Source organism: Suricata suricatta, chromosome 9 (genome assembly GCF_006229205.1).
Source record: "Suricata suricatta isolate VVHF042 chromosome 9, meerkat_22Aug2017_6uvM2_HiC, whole genome shotgun sequence".
NCBI classification, from domain to species: Eukaryota; Metazoa; Chordata; class Mammalia; order Carnivora; family Herpestidae; genus Suricata; species Suricata suricatta.
In genome coordinates, this window is record NC_043708.1 from 71829146 (window position 1) to 71849131 (window position 19986).

The following is a 19986-nucleotide window of genomic DNA, read 5'->3' on the forward strand; positions in this document are numbered from 1 at the left end:
ATGAACATCACTCTAGCAGATGAAAGCCCTCAAGGAAAGTTGAGTGGGGTATTTGCCTTCATTGGCATGGTTGCCAAGGTGGATTTGGTTGGACAACTATCTGCTACTACTAGTGATCATTATTAAATGCCTACCAGGGCTGAGAACTGCTTAAGGCATCATAACTATCATTTCTAAATCTTCCTGCAATCCTGTTGGGTAGGTGTTATTACTCCCATTTTGCTGTGTGGAAGCACAGCTGCAGAGTGGTTCGGTTGTTTGCTCGAGGTCACTTGGCCAGGAATACTTGGCCAATCAAGATTTACACCCAATTTTATCTGGCTCCAAATCTGACTCTGACTCTGGTAAGGAGTAAAGGCGCACTGATAGTGGCGGGGAGGGACAGGTAGGGGACAGACTTCCCAGCTGGGGAGGGAAGGTCTAACAAGGTAACTGGGCATTGAAGTAGGGGGTGTGTGGGCATAGTGCAGTTTGTTTGGGACTGAAACAAAGAGAGAAAGTGCTGGTGATGGTTAGGGCTGCGGGCAAACGGGGGGGGGGGGGGGGGGGGGGGGGGGGGGGGGGGGGGGGGGGGGGGGGGGGGGGGGGGGGTTGGGCACTATCAGAGCCAGTGGAAAGCCACAACTCCTCCAATTCTCCTCACTAGAGAGGGAGACATGGCGTCTACACCCTGGGGGGACAAGGAGATGGCATTTCCACATCTCAAGCTCTCCTGCCTGGGCAGGGTGCCAGGGAAGCACTGAGGCAGGAGAGATCATTATCAGAGGAAGGAAGCTCTGGCAGCTCCCACCAGCCTGTTTGTGACCAGCCAGGCTCTGGGCCACGGAAGTCCCTTGAGGTCAAGGGAAATGTGATCCTGGAGCAGGGGGATGAAGCTGGGACACTCCCCTGACCCTAAGCCTTCAGGCTAAAGGGATCTAGCCACAGACAAGCCTGGGGGCTGGGTTGGAAGAACAGTGGGCTGGAGAAGGGGGAGCCCAGTTAGAGAGGCAGAGAGAGAATTGATTAAGATCCCAGGAGCACCTCATAAACAGCTCTTGGCTAAAGAGGTAGCGGCCTTTATTGCAGCCAGCACAGGATAACTGGCTCTTCAGAGCTCTCGGGGTACATGGGTGAACTCTTACCTCGTTCTCTTGTTCCTGCAGAGGTCTCTCCTTTTTTGCACAATGGTCAAGTATAAAGTGCACTGTATTTAGAATAAGGAGTCCTAAGTGCAAGTCCAGGTTCTGCTACTAACCAATTTGACAAGCTCTTTAATGAATTACTTTCTGAAATCTCAATTTCCTCCCCTAGAGAAGGCAAGGAATCCCTCTCAAGTCTATCTCATAAGGAACTCATGAGGCTACACCATGAAAAGCCTAAAATGCTATATAAATATGAAGTGGTACTTTGTTTTCTTTCTTGCCAGCTGCTTCTCTGCACATAGGCCATGTCACTACCACATTAGCTGGGCAAGAGTCTAGTTTAAAAACAGAAACAGTTCTGTCCACAAATCCCATATCCTCCTTATCCCTTTATTTCCTCCTCTTGTCATGCTGCCATGAAAAGAGGGGCAGGAGAGAGAGATGTACAAGCATCTCCCATACTCCTAGCTTGTTCAGCCCCTCTCTTGAGGGTAATCTTCTGGGAAAACAGCAACAAAAAGATGAAAGAGCTTAGCCCACCAACCTGTCTACTTCAGCTTACCCTCAATCTCTCTGAAGAGCGAGGACGGGCCCTAACAGAGGAGAGGAAAAGAACCTTTTGGGCATATGAGGAGTAGGACAGAGGGGTGTCTGGGTGGCTCAGTCAGTTGAACACCCAACTTTGGCTCAGGTCATGATCTCACGGTTCGTGAGTTTGAGCCCTGCATTGGGCTCGCCTCTGTCCATGCTGAGCCCACTTCCGATCCTCTGTCCCCCTTTCTCTTTCTGCCCCTCCCCCTCACTGTCTCTCTCTCTCTCTCAAAAAAAAAAAAAAAAGAGTTGCACAGAGGTCTGGAGAGGGAATTAAGGCACAGTCCAAGAGGGAGAAAGGCTGAAAACCTAAAGGACTGTCTCCTGGTATGCCCAGATCGCAATATCCCCAGAGACCAGAGACCACCAGGGAGACAGCATGTAAAAGCAAAGGGCATTTTATTTGGGCTTAAGCTCGGGCTCACAGACTTCACCAGCGCAGTGGATCCGTGCTGAGAGCCCCGAACAAGGGCTGAGCAGGGTGTTTATGGGGTTTGGGAAGGGGGAGTTACAGGAAATTGTGACACAGGTACAGGGATCCAATCATTATCGCATAACAGCATTGGCAACAACTTTACCCATACACATTGTCCAGAGTGCTCGTTACTTTTGGTGGGACCCAATCACAACATTTAAAGTATCTTTGAAGTTAACCAATTAGAGAGCAGACCCAGGGCTTCATCTGGCGACTAATGGGGTTAATTTTAGCATTAGGCAACCAGAGTACTATCTTTAATCCTCATCTACAGACCTCACCCTTACGAATGTGGAAAGTGGTAGCCAGCCTTTCCTGACTGCGTGTTACAAGGGTGGTCTCTCCTGCCTTGAGCAATGTGTAACTGCCTGATAGTTTCCGGGAAACTGGGCCTTCTAGTTTAGAGGGGAAACTTAAAGCCTGTCATGGAGTCACTTTGGTTCAGACCTGTGTCCTTTCACTCCATGTGCACAGGGACCAGCTTGAATTTCCCAGAGTCTCCTGGCTGGCGAGGATCACAGGCTACAATGTAAGAAACCACCGCTTTCTTCTCTTTGTACTTGCAATTTGGGTACTTCTTCGAGGTGAGCTTACATGTGCTCAGAGATACAGGCTTTCGGCTCTTGTGGCAGTTTTTACGGCCGTTCTTGCAGGCTATGGCGGGGGTCTGACAGGTGGCGGCCACACTGGAGAAGGATACGTGCAGGAAGGTGTTGAAGTCTTTGCAGTGTTTTGTGTATTTGTTGACGTTGCCCATCGCGGTGTTGCATCCCTGGGGCTTGGGCTGCACATGCTGAGTTTCAAACCACTGAGCTGCAGTCATGTTGCTGGGCTTGGCGCTGACTGGGACCTCAGCCAGCCACAGCCCCAGCAACAGGAACAGGAGCAGAGGGTGGAATCCTCCTCTGGCTGCTGCCATTTTTCTTAGGGGAACAGTCAGGATGGAGGGCTGGGGTTGCTGAGGACAGAGAGTAGGAGGTGAGAAATTCGTCTATCTCATCACCATTACCTTCCCCTACTGCCTCCTTCAGTCCTCTCCCGGGGTCTCATCCCTTCTTCCCTGTTCTGGGTGCCCTCCTCACCCACTGTGTCCCCATCCCCATCACCTATATCTTGTCTTCCCTCATTCTGTCCTACTACTCTTTGTTCTATTTCCTCTCTCTCAAGCCCCATCCACTTTGTGCCCTTATCCATTGGCTCTGTGTCTCATCTACTCCATGAGACTCCCTGGTCCCCGTGTCCCCACTCTGTGTCTCCACCCTGGCATCACTCTCCTCTCTCCCCTGTGTGTGTCCTTTTCCCCTCCTCCTTCGTCTATCTCATCCCTCACCTGCATCAGAGTCTGTTCCTTCTCTGTCCTCTCTCCTCACCCAGGTCCCTCCACAGGTCTCACCTCCTCACTGAGTCCTTGTGCTTCTGCAGCTCCTGCTTAGCAGACTGAGGCTGCCCCTACCTGCCACTGGCCTCAGATCACTTGCCTTTTAACTTCTTAAGAGCTGGCCTGAGCTACGCTGCATCTACTTGGGGGCGGGCTGGAGAGCCATCTGGATTAGAAAATGCCTTTCCACCTACAAGTCCCAAATAAGCGGATACTTATGGAGCGAGTGTACCCGCCTAGACAGGTTCAGCAATGAGGAAGCTTCAATCCTCATGCTCAAAGAATAGATTTGGTTCCCAGCCACATAGTTTTCATGACTGTAATAAAGCACCTGACCTAGGTGTCAACCACAGTGAATTTCAGGAGAGTTACCATTTATCCCCATAGACACTTTTGGTTCATGGATTCTGGGAAGAGCCAGTCCCTGCGGTGGCAAGGATAGCTTTCTCTCTGGCCTGAGAAGATGCAGAGAGAACAGCCTAGAATATTGCTTTCTATGATTTTTGTCGTCAGGACTTCCTGCTTATTTTTTGGAGGAGATGGAGGAGATGGAAGTGAATGACTCAGCAGAGTCATGATGCCCAGCACCACCCCGACTCAGCTCTTCCGTGGTGATTCACTCCTCAGGGCCCCTCAATGGCAGGTGCTGAGCAGGCCACCCAGCTTTACCTGGAGAAGGCCCCCAACACCATTCGTCCTTCACTCTTTCTCTCCTTACTTTATTAACATTTGTAAAACATTATCCAAATGTGAAAACGCTGTTGGTGGTGATGGTTGCCTCCTTCTGCCTTTGGCCTTGATCCTGCAGACCTGTTCCTTGTGGTAGTTCTAGCTGTGGAGAGCCTCAGGTGGAACTGGTCTAGGGCTTTAAGTGAGCTTGGCATGGGGCACTCAGGAGAACCGAGCCACTGAGGAATAGAAGCATCCCCATCTGTGGGTGGGAAGGCCCGGGACACTGAGATGCGCAGCAGTTCTGCTGTCAGGATTCACCTGTAAGTAGTAGCTGATCTCAGAACACTGAGTTCATGTTCATCCACGCAGTAAACAAATATTTATTGAGTGTTATGGCCGAGGTGCATAGATCAGTGAATAAGAGAGACAAAAATCCCTAACTTTGGTGGATCTTACATTCCACTGGGAGAAAGATAGTAAAAAAAATACATAAACATACACTTTGCTTGAAGTGATAATTGCTAAAGAAAAAAGGTAGAATAAGAGGGAGGTTGGTAGGCAGTGATTTTTTTTCTTTTTAAATATTTAAAAATAAGTAAACTTATTTTAAATATTTAAATAATTTAAATCCAAGTTAGTTAACATATAGTGTTATAATGATTTCAGGAATAGAATTTAGTGATTCATCACCTAATATAACACCCAGTGCTCATCCTAGCTGAGTGCCCTCCTTAATGCCCATCACCCATTTAGCCCATCCCCCACCCTCCTCTCCTCCAGCAACCCTCAGTTTGTTCTCTGTTAAGAGTCTCTTATTGGGGTGCCTGGGTGGCTCAGTCAGTTAAGGGTTCCACTTCAGCTCAGGTCATGATCCCACAGCTCAGGTCATGATCTCACAGTTTGTGGGTTCGAGCCCCATGTCAGGCTCTATGCTGACCGCTTGCTCAGAGCCTGGAGCCTGATTCGGATTCTGTGTCTCCTTCTCTCTGCCCCTCCCTGGCTCATAATCTGTCTCACTCTGTTTCTCAAAAATGAATAAATAAATAAATATTTTTTAAAAAGGAGTCTCTTATAGTTCGTCTCCCTCTGTTTTTTTTTAAATTTTTATTTATTTTTGGGAGAGACAGAGATGGTGTGAGCGGGGTAGGAGCAGAGAGAGAGGGAGAGAGAGAAAATCCCAAGCAGGCTCCACGCTGCCACCACAGAGCCTGAGGTGGGGCTTGAACTTGCAAAACTGTGAAATGATGACCTGGGCCAAAACCAAAGGTCAGTCACCTAACTGACTGAGCCACCAAGGCACCCCTCCCTCTCTGTTTTTATCTTATGTTTGCTTCCCTTCCTCTTTGTTTATCTGTTTTTTTTTCTTAAATTCCACATGAGTGAAATTAGATGTTTGTCTTTCTCTGACTAAACTGTCTTATTTCACTTAGCATAATACAGTTTAGTTTCATCCACACTGTTGCAAATAGTAAGCTTTCATTCTTTTTGATCACCAAGTAATATTCCATTGTGTATATATCTTTATCCATTCATCTGTTGATGCACATTTGGGCTCTTTCCACATTTTGGCTATTGTTGGGTGTATAGCTCAGTGGTACAGCATTTGACAGCATACTTTGGCTACTGTTGATAGCGCTGCTATGAACATTTGGGTGCATGTGCCCCTTTGAATCAGCACTTTTTATCATTTGAATAAATACCTAGTAGTGAAATTGCTGGGTCATAGGGTAGTTCTATTTTTAACTTTTTGAGGAACCTCCATACTGTTTTCCACAGTGGCTGTACCAGTTTGCATTCCCACCGGCAGTGCAAAAGGGTTCCCCTTTCTCTGCATCTTTGTCAACATCAGTTGTTGCCCGAGTTGTTAATGTTAGCCATTCTGACAGGTGTGAGGTGGTGTCTGATAAGGGTTTTGATTTGTGTTTCCCTGATGATGAGTGATGTCGAGCCTTTTTTTCATGTGTCTGTTAGCCATTTGCATGTCTTCCTTAAAAAAAGAATGTCTACTCATGTCTTTTGATTAGGCAGTGATTTTAAATAGGGACATTAAGGTAGGTGACGCTGGGACAAAGACCTGAAGATGAGAAATTGAATTTGCGCTTATGTGGGGAACAGTGGTCCATATAGAACAGCGCTGCAAAGGCCCTTAAGCAGACAGATGCCTGGGAGGTCAGCATGGCAGGAGCAGGTGACGGATGATGGGGTCAGAGAGGGATCACCAGCCAGATCATGGAAAGCCTGAGACCAGTAAAGGATTGTGACTTCTACTCTGCACATACTGGGGAGGCCTGGGGTGGGGGTGGGAGGTGTTCTAAGCAGAGCAAGTGAAAGGCCCTTGTGTAGATTATAACTGTAGCAAAGCCGTGTGAACAGTCTTGATTGTAAAGTTTGTGTTCTGGTCTAGAAGTCAGAACTTCGAGTCTGGAAGAGGAGCTTTTTGTTTTGAGGCCAGAAGAACGTGATTTTAGTAGATGGAGTGCCCCGTTGAGGGTCAGGATGATTTTTGGAAGAAAAAGTGGTGTTGGAGGTGGGGAAGCACCACTAGATGGCGATAGAGAACCGGGAGCAAGTTCACACAGGCCTCTGGCCCCTGCGCTCTGCCCTCAGCAAGGCCTTGGCTGTGGGAACTGTATTCACTGCTTTGTTAAGGTGCCTGAATCTTTGCAGTTTGAACTTCTGGATAGAGAATTATGCCTCTGCTGCTGTAGAAATGCAAATGTTTGGAAATAAAATCCAAGGTTTAAAGCAGACTGTGGACAGAATGTGGATCAGCACAGGCCTGTTCAGCCCTGGCCCGGAGGCAGGGGGTGGGGACGTTAGAGGAGGCAGGAAGGGGGGGCCGGGGGAGGCCAGAACTCATTTGAATTCCTAGCCAGGACTCCTCACTTCTCATTATTCTAGAGTGAGATGTTTCCAAACCACGACTTGCACTGCCCTGTGCTCTTGTGTTTTCCTGTCATTGTAATTATCCTAGTTTGCTCTTCAAATCCATTATGCTGGCTTCTCCAGAAGACCACCTTAGTGCTGTGTGAAAGTCAAACACAGTCAGACTGTGTCTCAGGCCGAAGGGCAGAGAGAGTAAAGGTTGAAACCACCATCTGCACAATTCAAGTTGAAACCCCTACTTTGCCTCAATTATTTGGAGAAGGCAGGTGATTTTGTTTCTTTTCCCAAACTATCCAGCTTCCAAGATCTCCTTCACTTTGCAGTCAGTGGGATAATTTTGCCAGTTCTCTTCCACCACATGTAAGGGGCAAAAGAAAAAGATGGAGGGAGGCAGACAAGATTAGGGAGAATAAAAGCCGTCAGGCATCAGGCCAAGGACTGATCTGAGAGTCTGGCAGAAGGGAAAAGAGAAAAATTAGAAAGGGGTGAGCAAAAAGACAAAATGGTGGGAAAAGATGGGAGAGAAGAAAGCCCCTCACACAAACAGCCTCACCCCAGGGGTATCAGGTAGCTACCCTCTGCTTTCTCATTCTATCGCCAGTCACTGCTCCAGGCCCAACCACTCCCAGGCCAATGTCATGCTGTGTGTGTGTGCTTGTGTGTGTGTGTGTGTGTGTGTGTGTGTGTGTGTGTGTGTTTAAAGTCACTAGGGCGGGTGCTGTGAAAATCCCAGCAGTGCCAGGTGGACTTCTGCCTGTCTTCCCCACAGGACAACAGCTGCCGCTTCCTCTCACTTGCACTGAGAGGGGGTGAGGGGAGCTGGCTGGGAGGAGGGCCGGGCCTGGATTGCTGCCCACCCTTTAGAGTCCGGCCTCTCCCCCTTCTGGAGTTCCACACAGCCTCTGGATACCGATGGAAAGCCCATGAGAGTTTCCCTACAAGCAGGAGCAGATCCAAGTTCTGTTATCCTAATTTTGTTTCTCCTATAGGATAAATAAAGGTAATGGGCTCATTTCTGTAGACAGGGAAAGTGAAACAAACAGCAAGTTAGGGTCAGATGTGGGACTTGCTTTGGGTCTTTGAATTCTCATGACCTTTCCTGGAACAGCTGTGGGCCTAGAGGAGGCACGGTACTGATAGAAGGTTGGAATCCTTGTAGCTCCCAAACCAATGCCTTTAGATGAGCCGGGATGTGGGAGAGGGAGACCTGCTTTGGGGCTGAGAGGCCTCTTTAGGTCACGCTATCTCGGAAGCTACTGTCAGTTCCCACTTTATCTGCAGAATAAGATTCAAATTCCTTAGCCTGATATTCAAGGCCTGCCACAGTTTGGCAAACCTGTTTTTTGAACTTTGTCTCTGACTTCTCTTCCACCGAGTGCCTCAATTCTAGCCAAGCTGGTTTTGTCTATTTTCTTAAACACACCTTTCATAATCTTCTTTATCTCAGTTTAACTCTTAACTGTTCCTTAAGATCTGTCCCAAGATCCCAAGATGACCCTCTCCTCACACAGAAAATTTTTTTCTAATCTTCCCAATTCAGAGGGATCTTATTTTATCTCTAAATTCCTACAGTTAGGGGCACCTGGGTGGTTCAGTTGGTTGAACTTCCGACTTGGGCTCAGGTCATGATCTCACAGTTTCGTGAGTTTGAGCCTTGCATCAGGCTCTGCACTGAGTGTGGAGCCTGCTTCGGATCCTGTCTCCCTCTCTCTCTGCCCGTCCCCCACACACTCTCTCAAAAATAAATAAGTAAACATTTAAAAATAAATTCCTACAGTTCCTGTCTTCAAGATGTGTAATTTTCTGCCTTAAACCATTGGTTATTTCTTCATATGTATTTATCATTTTCCTCCAATTTAGACTATCAATCTCTGGAAGACAAGGACTGTTATACTTCTTTTGTACTTCTCATGGGGTATAGCTTAGCATCTCGCATATAAGTGATCTTAACTGATTCAATTTCTGGGTTAGAAGGCATTCATTCTGCCTTTGGATGACCCCAGTCGTGGGTGGGAGCCCTGCAATCTGCAGCACAGGTTGGCAGATGGAAGAACTGACAAGGGCAGTTCCTGGACTTCACCCCTGGGGTTGAGGGGAAGTAATGACAAGAAGGTTGAGGTGCATGAAGCGATCCCTTTGGGTTCAAGGACAACTCAAGAAGTGTCCATGACCCGGTCTGCTTGTTGGAGGAATTTGGGTTGGACAGGGCAAACAGTGACACTACTGAGATTATGGTAAGCTCCCTCCAGGCAAAATCTTGGGGTTCCCCTCAATCCCAGGGAGTCACCACTGCACCTGCCACTCTAGCCAGCTGTTTAGAAATGCTTACCACTAAGGAGGGGAGGTGGGAGACAATGTCTAGAAGACTACAGTAGAGAGTCACCTTGACAGGAAAAATGACTCAAAGTTGTTTCAGTGATGAACTCTCAGTGCCCCTTTTGCTGACACAAAAACCCAGCACCACAAAAAGCAAAATCTAACAAAAACATTTCCAAGGTCTGCCTATTTGTTGACCCTTTTCAATATATGAGGTATAAGTAATTCTGCCTTGTTAGAAAATCTGGTTCACTCATTAGGCCAGGATTTCCTTTTCTATTTTTTTAAGTTTATCTTATTTCTTTTAGTAATCTTTATACCCAACGTGGGTCTTGAACTCACAACCCCAAGAACAAGAGTTGCATGCTCTTCTGACTGAGCCAGCAGGTGCCCCAGACAAGGATTTCTCAACCTCAGCACTATTTACATTTTAGTCTAGACAATTCTTTGTTGTGGGAGCTGTCTTGTGCAACGTTGGATGTTTAGCGGCATCCCCTGGCCTCTTCCCACTAGTTGCCGGCAGCCCCTCCCAGTTGTGATGACCAAACATGTCCCCCAAAATGACCAAATTGCTCCACCCCCACTGAAAACTACTAAATTAGACATATGACCTTGAGCAAACTACGGTCTCTCTCTCAAGCTTAGTTTCTTCATCTCTAGGGTAATTCTTGTGGATGTAAAGCCCAGGGTATTGAGGCAATGAATTCCACGAGTCTCAGGCTGAGGGAGCAGATGGAGAAGCAGGGCTATGGATCAGCACCTCGAGGACAGGATTTTAAAGACTGGGCCACTAGGACTTCAGTCTGGAAGCCGAAGGCCCATCATACATTGAGCTCCGTTCGGAGGCCTTTGTAACATATGCTCATACAGGTGTCTTTCCTCCTGCATTACAAATGTAATCTGGGCTGGAGCTGTTTTATTTACCTTGTATCGCCCCCAACATGTGTCATAGTGCTGGAGGTGGAGAGCATGTGGTGTCCAGGAAAAAGGAGAGCCTGAGGAGGGAAAGAGGTAGGGATGGAAGGGACAGGTTCAGGAACAGTCTTACATAAGACTGTCAGGGCTGCGGGACTGATGGACTCATGCTCATGTTAAGCACTCGCCGTGTGCCAGGAACTGAGCTAAAAGCTCTTGATATACATCTTAATGAATTTTAATACTGCCACGAGTTATATAAAATATTACCCCTATTAATAGATGAAGAAATTGACACTAATAGTGTTTTAGCAAACTGAGATTGGTGATACACAGACTAAAGCAGCAAAGCGAGATTCAGCCAGGATTTCTGGTCTGTTTTACTCAAAAGCCTTGCTCTTAACAACCTTGCAACCACAGATGTGGGGTGGGGGGGTTTGCTGTCTAAGATCACATGTAACTGAGGAAACAGAAAACACAAGAGGAGAAGCAAGTTGTGGGGAGGATGGGTTCAGTTTTGTACTTTAGTTCACACTGTCGGAAAAGCAAGGTTAGGGGGAACATTAACAAGTGATGCCAGTACCCTGATGGCTCCAGTACTGGGCACCACCCCCAAACTACATGTTGGCCTTGGGACACTCAGGGGTCTGTGTATCCCATTCTTCCTCCTAGGAGCCCCACAACTCGGATGACACCCTGCAGGGAGGCAAGGCTGAGAGGCATGTGGAAGTCAAGGAAGGTGGCTGGCAGGCTCTAGAGAGCTAACTCTGGTTCTGAAGAAGGGGCAGGTACTGACAAAAAGAGGAGTCCGGCCCTTTCCCAACATGACAGACTAAAGTGAGAGTCTGATTCTCGGGACTGAGTGACCCACACTTCTTCAAGTCCGGGCTATGCTGTGTAACCCAACCTGACAAGCCTGGGGCTTCAGGGTCACGTGCTTAGGTTTCCAGGAGGGCTCTGGCTCGGACAGGGCCCAAAGTTACATGTGAGGGAGTTGGTGTGACAGTGTAATTGTGACCCGTGGGAAGGTAATGATGGGGACTGTGGGGGTCCACAATGAGGTTTCTGATTCTCAACCCAGCATTTTCGGTGGAGTGGGTGGTGTGGCCTCCGGGGCAACAGTGAGTGGGATGACTAGCAGACCCTCTCTTCTCTGAGGGTCAGGAATAAGCAGCACCTTGTTCCTCAGAACATGACAGTGTTTTCCTTCTCTCCTTTCTGCAGGAGTGGGTCTACGGATCAGAGAAAACATCTAAGAAAGCCCAAGAACATAGCCTTTTGGCAAGCAGCTGGAACTAAGTGTTCTGATAACAGCAGAAAGGAGGAGACCAGACAGCAATGTCCCTATCTTCCCACCCACTCAACCCCCTCAGTACAAGGACTCTTCAAACTCAGGGGACGTGCCCTCCTCCCAGACTGGTCTTTATCCAGAAAGTTTTCTGGCCTCTTCTCCCCTTTGGGCTGTCTTTGGCCGTGGGCAAGAATAATTCCACCTCCTGCCCTTTCTCCAGAGCAGTCACAGAACTGTGCTTCAGCCTGTTCTTTCTGTCCCCTTTGGATTTTTTTTCCTGGAAAGATTGACCAGAGCCAGGGATAACTGAGAAGAGTTGCTCACCCAAGGATCAGTTGGACCTCTTCTTCTGTAAGTGTTACAGCTCATGGACTGGCTGAGGCTGAGACCCTGAGATGGACTAAGGGAGTGGGGGGAGTGACTAACATAAGGTGGGCAACCAACCAGTGTCTCCTCTCTCTGGGGCATGAGGACTTGGGATGGGTGATCTCTGAAGTACAGTTCAGCTCTTAGGGGATAGGGGAAGGCACACAGGGAAGGCTGTGGGGAGGCTGGAGGCTGGGGGAAGGGGCGGACAGCCACTCTAGGCCCATCTCTGCCTCCAACCATCTTAACTCTACCAGCAGGAGGAATGGCACCAGCTGTGGTGTGGCTCTTGTTTCTTCAGCTTGCTCTATGGCCAACTCTGGTTGTGGACATCAAGATGTCGACTGCTATCAAGGACTTCCGCATGTTACACATTGACTATCCCAGGGTGCACTACCCACTGGGTTTCCAGGGCTATTGTAATGGTATCATGGCCTACGTGCGGGGCAGAAAGCAGAGCTGGTATTGCCCCCAAATCCATTATCTGGTGCATGCCCCTTGGAAGGAAGTCCAGAAGTTCTGCAAGAACAGTGAGAGTTTCTGTGAGAATTACAATGAATACTGTACACTCACAGAGAACCCCTACCCCATCACAACCTGCTCTCTGGACTCTAATCAGCCACCCACGAGCTGCCACTACCAGACCACCCTAAGCAACCAAAGGCTCTACCTGCTCTGTTCCAGAAAGCGTGATGCTGAACCAATAGATATCATTGGGCTTGGCTAGGAAAGGGAGGCTTTCAATCTGAACCGCAGCCTACTGCCACCACACAACAGCCTATTCCCATTCTCAAACCTCTGATCCCTGATACAAGGCTTCCTCCCTGACTTCAAAAGCAGGCAGGGTCCCCTCCAAGGAGACCAGGGAGGTAAAACAAATGTCCAGAGCTTCTGTCACCAAGCAAAGTCACACTGCCTTGTTGTTTCTTTCCGACTTGTTTACCTCCTCTCTTCCCTCATCATCTTCCCTCTCCCACAGACAGTCTTACCCACCCAAGAAGCTGACTGTGTCCATTTGGCAGTGACTGTCCGTCCACTGGGCCAGATCCTGAATCCTGGATGGAGGCCCAGAGCCTCAGCTCACACCATGGCAACAGGCACCCAGCTCCATATCTCAACTCCCCATCCCCATTGCCATTCTCTCCTCAGCTGTCCTCATCTTCCTTATGATTCTCTCCACTCACTCACCTATGTGGTAGGTATTGCTGGTTATAGGGTCCTCCCTTGAGACCCTTAGGCTCTTTCTAGCCTCACTATCCAGAATTCCCCTCATTTCTCAGTCTGTTCTTCTCTACTAAATCATTACTCTTCTCTCCATGTCACCTGCTCTTTCTTTTCTCCTTCTAACACAGAGCCCAGGGTAGTCTCTCCCCGTTACTCCCTCCCTTTAGTCTCCCTGTTTTCCTCTCTCCGACTTCTTTTCCTTCCATTCTTCTCACTGTGACTCACTGGAGTTTAAAATTATCATCTCTGAACTGTTACTCCCAAGATGACTGCATCCCTTTCCTTCCCAAAACTCCTCCTGACAACTAGCTACCCCCACCCCCAAACTCCAGATCCGCCACTGACAAGACAGATGTGAGGTGAGCCTACCTGTGGTCACAGAAGGTTTTATAACCACTGGATGAAACTGGGTGAAGAGTATGTGGGACCTCTCTGTACTATTTTTGCATTTTCCTGTGAATCTATAATCATTTCAAAATAAAAATATAAAAATACATCTGAAGCCATTCTGATTTCATTCCTTTTTCCTCAGCACACCAGCACTCCTACTCTGAGAGTCCTGGAGGCCACCTACCTCTGGGCATCCTCCTGGGCTACCCTTAGCCGTCAGTGGGGTCTTCTGTTCCGTGTGTGCCATGTTTCCAACAACACTTGGGCTGCAGCAAGGGAGGCAGGTGGAGGAACAAGGAAGGGTCTAGCAGGTGCTGTCTGGGTCATACTATAACCAATCAGAAATTGCTACTTCCCTTTGGGAGACAAGGAGGGTGGACACCAGGGATGTATGAGTGCCAGGAGAAAATACTTTTGCCTCCACATCTGGTTTATCTCTTATCCCCAAATATATTCCTCCATTCTGTTCTTAGAAGCAGTTGTAGAGGGAAATGCTAACTTAGGGCTGAGAGGCATGAGGCTAAGTAGAGAAAGGGTGCAGAACTCGAAACCCTGACTCCTGGGGCTTTCTCTTCTCTCTCTCTGCACCAGTGGGCCTGTCTATCCCTCTCCCTGATGGAAGACAGTGGTCAGTTGGCTGCTGCACACACAGATATTTATTGTTCCCTATGCTCCCTGGTGTGTAAGATGCCAGGTCAAGGATTAACTGACCCTTGTTGTTGAGGTTACTTCTTATTTGCTGCTCTTCTTATCATAGGTGCCAGCACCCTTGTAGCCACTCACATAGCCTGAGTTGTTGGTCGTCTCTTCCCGTCCTGCAATGCCTTTGCCTTTGCCACTCTCGTCAAAGCGCTCCTTGTGGGTACCAGTGTACTTGCTGGTGTCCGTCAGCCGGCTCACCCCACCCACTGTCGTTGCTTTCTGCAAGGCAGAGGATGATGGGTCTGATCCCTCTCTCTTCCCTTCGCTGTTCCCTGTTCTCTAAAGCTGGCTTTTGGTTCTGCTAGGACTCAGTGCTCTATTCTACTGTTGGCATGGGGCTGCTTTCTTTAGGGCCCAGATGCAGCGACGGGCAGGAACTGTGACAAGAGCCATCCAATCAAGAGGGTGGAGGAGTCTGGTGTATGGGAATTAATGGGGTGTGTGTGGAGTTTCCTGCTTCTGGAGAAGTTATTTTGACCAGACTGCAGCCAGAGGACTTCAACCCCAGACAAATATGCAAGGTCCCTCCTATTGGAAGGGCCCTATTTGAAACCTAGAGTAGAAGGAGTTTTAAATAGAGAAGAGACAGGGGGCACCTGGGTGGCTCAGTCTGTTAAGTGGCTGACATTGGCTCATGTCATGATCTCACAGTTTGTGAGTTCAAGCCTTGCACTGGACTCTGGCTGACAGCTCAGAGCCTGGAGCCTGCTTTGGATTCTGCGCCTCCCTCTCTGCCCTTCCCCTCCCCTCTCAAAAATAAATAAACATTAAAAAAATAGAGAGGGGACAAACAGGGAACAGACAGAGGGTGGGAGGCAGGAAGGTAGAGATCACATCTCATACAAGAGCAGGAAGAGAAGTGGGGATAAGATACCAAGTCCACTGCACTCAGTGTTCCCCCAGAGCCCTCTGGACATTTGGGAACAAGTGTTAATTTTACTATTAAAATAGATGTGAACCCCTCTCTCGGCCATAATCTCCTTATTTCTGAAACTACTAGATGATCTCTAAAGTCTGTTCCAATCCCAACAGTGCCCCAGAGGCTTTCTGCTTTGTCTCCCTACAGTATTACTAAGGGCAGAGGTTAGGGACATTGGAAGGGGGAGGGGAGACAGGAGCAACAGGGATTTAGGGTGGCGGAGTCAAGGGTCAGAGATGAAGAATGTCACTCACAGTAACACCAGTGGTAGCTGGATCTTTGCCTTCCACGAGTTTATAAATGTTCTCCAGAGCTTCATCTGGGTTCTTGATTTTGAATCTTTTCTGGCCTAGCTCTTTCATTGCTTCCTGAAACTGTTGAAATGTGATGGTTCGAGCATTCTTGGCCCTGGTCAGTCAGACAGACAGAAATCCAGGAACTCTGGAACATGAATTCATCACCTTCTGAGGCCCAACCCTTCCCTGACTCTGATTTGGCCTCTTGACACTGAGTGTCCTGAGGACAGGAAATAGCACAGGGCCAGGTACTGAGCAGGTGCTCCATAGTCCCATGATCATGTCCTATCACATGAACCTTTCCAGATCCCATTGCCTTGTCTGCCTTGCCACCACTGCCCCATCTCTGGCCCCTTACTTGACTTTGCTGAATACAATGTCCACATCAGTGGAGGTGACTGTCTTGCCATCCATGACGCCACAGTCTTTGCACAGCTTGGAGAAGTTCTTGTTGTTCATTTCAGTGCCACTGCTTGAAGATTCTCCAAAGACAGCAAACCGCTGGAACGTTTTCTCTGCTTCGGATGCCATGATCAGCTGGAGGTGGGGGAGGACCACAGGGTGGGAGACTTGGGGGTGAGGGAGGAGGGGAAGGGAGGACTGAGGAATAATGAAAATGGGGGTTATGACAAAATCAGAATCAACAACAGGAACAAAAATCCCTCCTCCTTGTTCTTCTCATTCCTTTTCCCCCTCACTCCCATCTCCCCCTACTGTTCCCAGCACTAGGAATACTAGCATGGATCCTATATACTGAAGAATCACCACCACCACCCACTTCCTCACCACTTTTGTGCACCTGAGAGTACCGGATGGTGTCTGCCCCTTCCCAGTCTTTGTAAGTGTGTGCAGATGTGTGGGAGCCAGCTGGCTGGGGGGACTATGTGGCATTGGGGAAACAGGGGAGGAGAGGGAATTTCTATGACCTCAGCAGTGATTATGTGACATCACCTTGGAGCTATAGTCCTAGCCTTAGGAGAGGGGTCCTTTATTTCCCCATTTTGCATTGAGCAAGTTGCCAACCTTCTGATCTTTCCAGCTGATCAAACTACAAGATCATGACCTGAGCCAAATCAGACACTTAGCTAACTGAACCACCCAGGCACCCCATCAATAGGAATTTTAAATGGCTTCCAATGTTGGGCCCAAAATGGAAAGAGCACAGGCCTTGGAGTATAACAGATCTGGGTGGGTCAAGGTGAGCGAAGTCAGGTAAGAATGTCTTAGAGTCTGAAAATCTTCTAGATAAGTTTCTCTGTAGGTCAGGAAAGTTCCTCAGGGGGTTCTTTTTGGTCTTTTCTCTGACTAGAAGGCATATAGATGGATGAACTTCAGGGATCCTAAAACAGAACAACTAGGTTGGTGACCACCCTCCTCTCCTCATCTAATCAGTCACCAATTCTCATGAATGTTGCCTTCCTTGTCAAACAAATCTTTTCTTTCCGTTCCTACTGCTCCCACACTTAGTCAAGTCCTTGTCGTCTCATATCTAGTTGATTTCTCTGGCTTCTAAAGGACCTCTCTCCTAAATGTGTGGCTTTTCCCCCACTTGTCCCATAATCCATCTTTATCAACCCCCATCAGATTAATTTTATTTTTTTGAATATTTTTAAAAGTTGATTTATTTTTGAGAGCAAGAGAGACAGAGTATGAGTGGGGGAAAGACACAGAGAAAGAGAGACACAGAATCTGAAGCAGGCTCCAGGCTCTGAGCTCTCAGCACAGAGTTCAACGTGAGATGGAACTCATGAACTTTGAGATCATGACCTGAGACGAAGTCGGATGCTTAACCAACTGAGCCATCCAGGCGCCCCACATAAGATTAATTTTCACATAACTATTTTTTATCCATTAATCCTGCCAAGAATGCTCTAAGGATCTTCAGTGCCAAGACTTTTTGCCTTTCGTTTGAGGACTTGCACACTTGGCCCACACTTTTATCAAATATCACCTACCTCTCATCAATATTATTCTTCATCTGGGTCCATAATGGCTTGAGACCTTAGCTACCTCATGGTTGAAAGAGAATAGCCTTGGAGTGGGATGAATCTGGGTGGGGATTTGAGTCCTAGATTTGTCATTTACAGCACTAGTTGGTTGGCCTTGGGCAAGTCACTAAAGCTTCTGTTTCAGAAATGTTTGAGCTGTAGTTCCTCACCTGTACCATAAAGACAGTAAAATTTACCTTATAGTATTGCGGGATATTATGTGGGAAGTACCCCGCACATAGTAGCTACTATTCAATGCTTCTAAGTAACTTGTGTAGTTCTTCCTCCAAATGTTCCCTCTTGCTCTTTCTTCGTGGATAGAACATTCCTTTCTCCCACGCAGATACTCAGTTGTTGTACTCCTCATTGGGTGGTACACTCTAGGAACAAAACTCTTTCCCTCTGAATTATGGCAAAATAATGGTTCCTACTCTGTGGGCTGTAGTCTCCTGGGAAGAGGACTCCTGATTTATTGCAAGGGACCCTGGAATTTATATGTACAGAGAGTATTGATTGTCAACTGAATAAATAGCATGCTTTACACGTGTAGGTATTACTATATACATAGGTATTAGGATTATCAGAATTCTGTACAAACTGGGGCTCATGACTGGCTTGGTGGATAGAGCATGTATGTGATTCTTGATGTTGGGGCTGTAAGTTCTTTGTAGTTTGAGCCCCACATTGAGTGCAGAGGGTACTTAAAAATAAAATCTTAAAAACAACCTTATTTAAAAGTATCGTTGAATTCATGTTTGTCTCCAGCAGGGGATATTAAGCCATCAAGTGGGAATGGAAACCTCTCATCTCCCACTGGAGAAGGGTGGGAAATGCTTGCCACAGGATTTTTTGTCTAAACAATTAATCTTCTATAGACATCATTTTTCTTAACTTCCTATCTTTATTCCTTCTCCCACCTACTCCACCAAAAGGTTCTAGAAAGAGTATGACTGCCCTTCACACTTCTTTGAATTGCATCTATACAGTGGCTGGCATACAGCAGGTTTGCAAAACTGTTACTTAACCAATAGTACAGTTTGAAGCTGCTTCTGGCCCAGGAGAAGGAGAGATTACCCTGATTGGGCTACATATAGTTGGGCTGGGACCTACCCTGACAAAGAGGAACCTTATCTTAGGGCAGAAGCAGCCTCATTTCTGCCTGCTGGAGCTGAGACCCCTAGGCCTCGGAAGCAAATAGATCCCAGTGGAAATTTCCCACCTCCTGCCCGCCCCACGCCCCTGCCTAGGCCCCTTATCAGGTTCTCCCTGAGTCATCCTGACCCAGAGACGAATTTAGATGCTGGAACCTCCAGATCCTTCCCTCCCCCACTCCAAGTAAGACTACTTTAGACGCATCAGAAATCGCTGCAGGCGGAAGCTCTAGGCATTCTTTCTTCCCCAGATGGTGAGATCTCTCCCGTCCTACACAGCTCTGTCTATGATCCTAATGCCAGAAAGCTTCTCCTTGTCCAGGAGAGTGTTAAATTGGCGTCCAGAGGGGAGAAGGGACTTAGGCGAGCTGCCAGGGTGCCCAGCCTCTGGGCCAGTTTCTGAGGGAACAGTTATGAAGAAAAAGTGGGGGGTGGGGGGGGGAGGGAAGAGAGGAAAACTTCGGTGCTCCAAATTGGGAGAAGGTAGGGGGGTCCATTAGATAGGAGGTTATTGACAGCCCGGGTTTGATCCGGACCAGTTCTCCTACTCTGGGTCACCTCCTCTCTCTTGGCCCCTCCTTCTTTCCAATAGACCCTGCCAAGTGGGGATGAAAGGGGCATTGATGTTCCTTGGATGGGAGGAGGTTGTGGGTGGTGAGGAGGGTGGTGGTGGTGGGGTGGTTCCCAGGCAGGAGGAGGGAGGGCAATTTGGGGGTCTTGGGGGGGCAGCCTGTGCTGGTGTTGCGGTTGGCAGCTCCAGTTCCATTGGCCATTGTTCCCAACTGGCCTGCAGCCCAGACCCCGAAATGGTAACTCAGGAACCAGGCTGAAGGAAATGGGATGGGAACCCTGGTGGGGTGGCGGTGGGGGTGCTGGAAGGGTGCAGGTGGAAGGGTACAGGTGGCCCCTCAGCCACCTAACTATCCCATTCCAGGTGGCCTTCCTCTAGGCGCACAGGGAGGGTGCATCTAGGGTGGGGGGGAAGACAGGGCGAGCGAGGAGTGTAGGACAGCAAACCCACCGGGGCCCGGAAAGTGACACGCAGCAGTCTCTGAGAAAACACCGCCTGGGCATTGAGAGACAGCTGGGCCGAGCTGGTCTCGCCCTCCTTTTCTGGGCCGGACTAGGAGGGGTTACCACCGAAGCCACTGGGTCTCTTGGGTTCCAGCCCGGGACACAGCGTCCTCCCCAAGCCCCTACTCCACCCGCGCAGAGTTAACTCCGCCCCCACGCCTGTTTACCCTAGAGTCAGAGCCCCTGGGGGTCCCTGGCCCCTCCTCCGTCCCCCCTTGGGGCCTTGAC

The 19986-nt window shown here is 48.5% G+C and overlaps 3 protein-coding genes across 4 annotated transcripts; 1 reads left to right on the plus strand and 2 right to left on the minus strand.

Annotated features, from left to right (window-relative positions):
* Positions 1–2647: 2647 nt before the first annotated feature.
* LOC115300820 (ribonuclease 7-like) lies at positions 2648–3109 on the minus strand. The gene has a single exon (XM_029950380.1). The coding sequence runs from the start codon at positions 3107–3109 to the stop codon at positions 2648–2650; it is 462 nt and encodes a 153-aa protein (XP_029806240.1).
* An 8769-nt stretch (positions 3110–11878) lies between these two features.
* RNASE13 (ribonuclease A family member 13 (inactive)) lies at positions 11879–13732 on the plus strand. Its single transcript, XM_029951757.1, has 2 exons — positions 11879–11999; positions 12272–13732. Exon 2 carries the CDS (start codon positions 12280–12282, stop codon positions 12739–12741), a length of 462 nt encoding a protein of 153 aa, XP_029807617.1. The 5' UTR covers positions 11879–11999; positions 12272–12279; the 3' UTR covers positions 12742–13732.
* A 529-nt stretch (positions 13733–14261) lies between these two features.
* TPPP2 (tubulin polymerization promoting protein family member 2) lies at positions 14262–16446 on the minus strand. Of its 2 annotated transcripts, none has more exons than XM_029951971.1 (4): positions 16345–16446; positions 15904–16145; positions 15504–15657; positions 14262–14549 (listed from the first exon to the last, which is right to left on the minus strand). In XM_029951971.1, the coding sequence occupies exons 2-4, from the start codon at positions 16074–16076 to the stop codon at positions 14361–14363; spliced, it is 516 nt and encodes a 171-aa protein (XP_029807831.1). In that variant the 5' UTR covers positions 16077–16145; positions 16345–16446; the 3' UTR covers positions 14262–14360. The 2 variants fall into 2 exon arrangements, with proteins under 2 accessions (XP_029807831.1, XP_029807830.1); XM_029951970.1 differs by having other exon boundaries at positions 16332–16440.
* Between the last annotated feature and the right edge of the window lie 3540 nt (positions 16447–19986).